The 3,332-nt window shown below is 38.2% G+C and overlaps 1 protein-coding gene across 6 annotated transcripts in view; it reads left to right on the top strand.

Annotated features, from left to right (window-relative positions):
- The first annotated feature begins 2,965 nt into the window (after positions 1 to 2,965).
- The window catches only part of arfip2a (ADP-ribosylation factor interacting protein 2a), a 13,983-nt gene continuing 13,616 nt past the window's right edge, over positions 2,966 to 3,332 (top strand). For 3 of the 6 annotated variants that reach the window (XM_058414456.1, XM_058414460.1, XM_058414455.1), the window contains exon 1: positions 2,966 to 3,198. In XM_058414456.1, coding sequence (XP_058270439.1) covers positions 3,173 to 3,198 — 26 coding nt within the window. In that variant the 5' untranslated portion in view covers positions 2,966 to 3,172. The remainder of the gene's footprint in view (positions 3,199 to 3,332) is intronic. The other 3 variants (XM_058414461.1, XM_058414459.1, XM_058414457.1) reach the window with 1 other exon arrangement.

The raw sequence follows: 3,332 nt of genomic DNA, 5'->3' as shown, positions 1-3,332 counted from the left end.
GAAATAGACTGGTGTCCTATCAATGCGATATTCCTGCCTTGTACACTGTGTTCCTGGGATATACGCCCATTCGTCCATTAACATGGAGCCCTCCTGTTTAGTTTGATCAACATGTGCTGTTGGTGGCAGTACTTTGGCTGTGTGGAATATCTTCATCACAAATAATATCCATGAAAGAATATCTGAATGCCAGGGTAAAACTAAACATCATTACTGTCCAACATCCTTCTAGTTTACACTTGGATAGACGCTTCTAGGATGCTAATGTAACATGTCACAACCGTATATTATCACGGAGTTGTTCCGTACATTAGGTTTTTTGTTGCCTCAGTCCCCAGATATCAGCTCTATCAGGTATTCTTGAGGAGAGGTGGAAAGAATTGTTTCAGCAGACTGTGTGGCCATCCAATTTGCAGCAAATGGGAAATGCAATCATTTCTGCATGGTCTAACATTCCAGCACACTGCTTCCAGTTCAGGAGAAATCGTGATGTTCTGAGGGCCAGAAGAGGTGCAACTCAATACTGGTTGTGTAATAAACTGGCAACTCAGTGAACAAGCTTTAGTTCCAGTCAGTTCTATTAGTGTTTTCAGCATTTCTTTGTTATACACCAGGCTGGATTATATGGTACACAATGAGGCAGCTTTTTTTTTTTAACAGTGATTTTATTTAACAGCTATTGATGGGTACTCACAAACAAGTTTCACATATCAGATTATTCCTTACCTCCATCTCCAACTACATGATTACAGTTTAAAAATTTGGACCACTCTGAACTTATTGGCACCCTTTAAAATAATGGTCAAATATTATTATATGAAAGACATACCACACTACAATCAAATCTTTCCACTTAAACAACTAAAGAAACAATTTAGCTTAAATCTATCATTGATCTAAATATCGTTTTTCAAAGAACGCTTGAAAATACTGGGGGAGAATATTGGCACCCTAACAGAACAGGAATTAATTGCTCCATTATTGCTGCACCTTCATAAAAAATAAGATGTTTAAAGGGGTCTGATGAGACCAAAATCAAATTCTTTTGGCCAGCGTGATTGGCAGAAATAATAACTGCATGAAGTCCCTTAACCCTTAACATTGTGCTTGATTATTGACAACTTCAGGCTCATTTGCAGCTAGTGTCCACACTATTTCTAGCCAGATCTGGACATTTTAGCTTAAAGCATGGTTGCCTGCCAAGCCTTTGTTCTAGAAGCTTTCTTTAACCAGATAATGACCCCAGACTTTCAATAAACACAATCCTGAAAGCTCAATCAACAGACTATTGTACCGACAGCTGCAGGTATATAGCCACTTTATATTTGCAACAAGAGCATTTAGTTTTCTAGAAAGAGAGGAATGAGCTGCCGTACTGCTGTCAGCTGCTTTAATCGTCTATTGTTTGATTCTGCCAAATAAATATCATTGTAAATGATTCAATATAAAACAGCTAATGCCTAGAAAATACAAAGGAAGGACGACTCCAGGGAAAGTCACTTTTATCACATGGTAATACCAGATAAGATAAGATAAGATAAGATAAGATAAGATAAGATAAGATAAGATAAGATAAGATAAGATAAGATAAGATAAGATAAGATAAGATAAGATAAGATAAGATAAGATCTTTATTAATCCTGATGGAAATTCTTTTGCTGCTTCAGATTACAAGAAAAATAATGAAAGATAAATTTAATAATCTATATATACAAATGCATTCAAAGGTTCGAAAATTGAATTGAAATATAAAATATAAATGAAAAATAAATTAAATATTCTATATATACCGATCAGGCATAATATTATGAGCAGTGAGAGGTGAAGTGAATAAGACTGATGATCTCCTCATCATGGTACCTGTTAGTGGGTGGGATATATTAGGCAGCAAGTGAACATTTTGTCCTCAAAGTTGATGTGTTAGAAGCAGGAAAAATGGACAAGTGTAAGGATTTGAGCGAGTTGTGATGGCTAGACGACTGGATCAGAGCATCTCCAAAACTGCAGCTCTTGTCTGCAGTGGTCAGTATCTATCAAAAGTTGTCCAAGGAAGGAACAGTGGTGAACAGGCAACAGGATCATGGGCGACCAAGGCTCAATGACCAACGTGGGTAAAGGCTTGCCCATATGCTCCAAACCTACAGACGAGCTACTGTTGTTCAAAAATGCTGGTTCTGATAGACAGGTGTCAGAATACACAGTGCATGACGGGTCAGGGCTGTTTTGGCAGCAAAAACATAATATTAGGCAGGTGGTTATAATGTTATGCCTGGTCGGTGTACACAATATGTATTCAAAGTACAAAAACTGTGCTAGGGAACTAGAACATATTGCACATAATATGATATTGCACATGGTATGATGTTATGATAATGCACATGGTATTCTTTTAATGTGCATTATTATTGTGGAATATTTGCCATCCCTGGGTCAAAGGTTATTAGTTTCCCCTACTGTCTCCGTGTTCACGTGGGTTTCCTCTGGGTTCACTGGTTTCCTCCCACCACCTATAAATACACCGGTATGTGGTCTGGCTACACCGAATTGCCCTGTTGTCTGTGGGAACAGCTCTGGATCTATCATGACCCTAACCAGTGTAATGCGGTTAGAAGATGAATGTATGAACACTGTGTACTCATTTTTTTACAAAGCTTGCTAATAATTCTGGTGACTGGATACAGGAATGACAGCTTGCTGACTCAAAACAAAATTCCCAGAGCAAGAGAATGAGGTGATGGGATTCCTGGGATGATGGCGACACCGTGTGGCCAATTCTGCCTAGCATTTCTTTTCTTTATTTTTTTTTTGAAATGGATTTTCTTCCAAATTTATGCACTTTTTCTTACAGTTTGAGCAGACAGCTAGATTAGAATAGACAGGACAACAATGGAGGTGTGGATAAACATAACACACACACACGACACACACACACACACACACACGACACACTGACAAGAACGACAGCAGCGCCGTGTGTGACGTCACTTCCGTTTGTAGAAAGCGAAAAGGATTTTGCATAAGGCAAGGAAAGGGATTGAGAGATTTAAAGAAAAAAAATAATAATAAACTAGGAGGGAATTATTTGTAATCGACGCTTATTAAAAAACTACAGCCTATTGGTTTATATGGAAATTGCAACAAAACGGGCAACCAAGCGGTTTGAGATAAATCGATGATCAATCTGGAACCGGGATCCAGGTAAAGCAGCTAAGGGCATCATTAAGGGCTTATAACGTCTTATATCGGAGCTTTACAGTGGATCTATAAGACTGCATGTGACATACGGTATATATGTTTATGATGAATAGGGCTTTGGTGTTATGTCTTGTATG

This window comes from Hemibagrus wyckioides, linkage group LG17 (assembly GCF_019097595.1).
Source record: "Hemibagrus wyckioides isolate EC202008001 linkage group LG17, SWU_Hwy_1.0, whole genome shotgun sequence".
In the NCBI taxonomy this organism is placed as follows: Eukaryota; Metazoa; Chordata; class Actinopteri; order Siluriformes; family Bagridae; genus Hemibagrus; species Hemibagrus wyckioides.
This window is presented reverse-complemented; position numbering and strand designations above follow the sequence as displayed.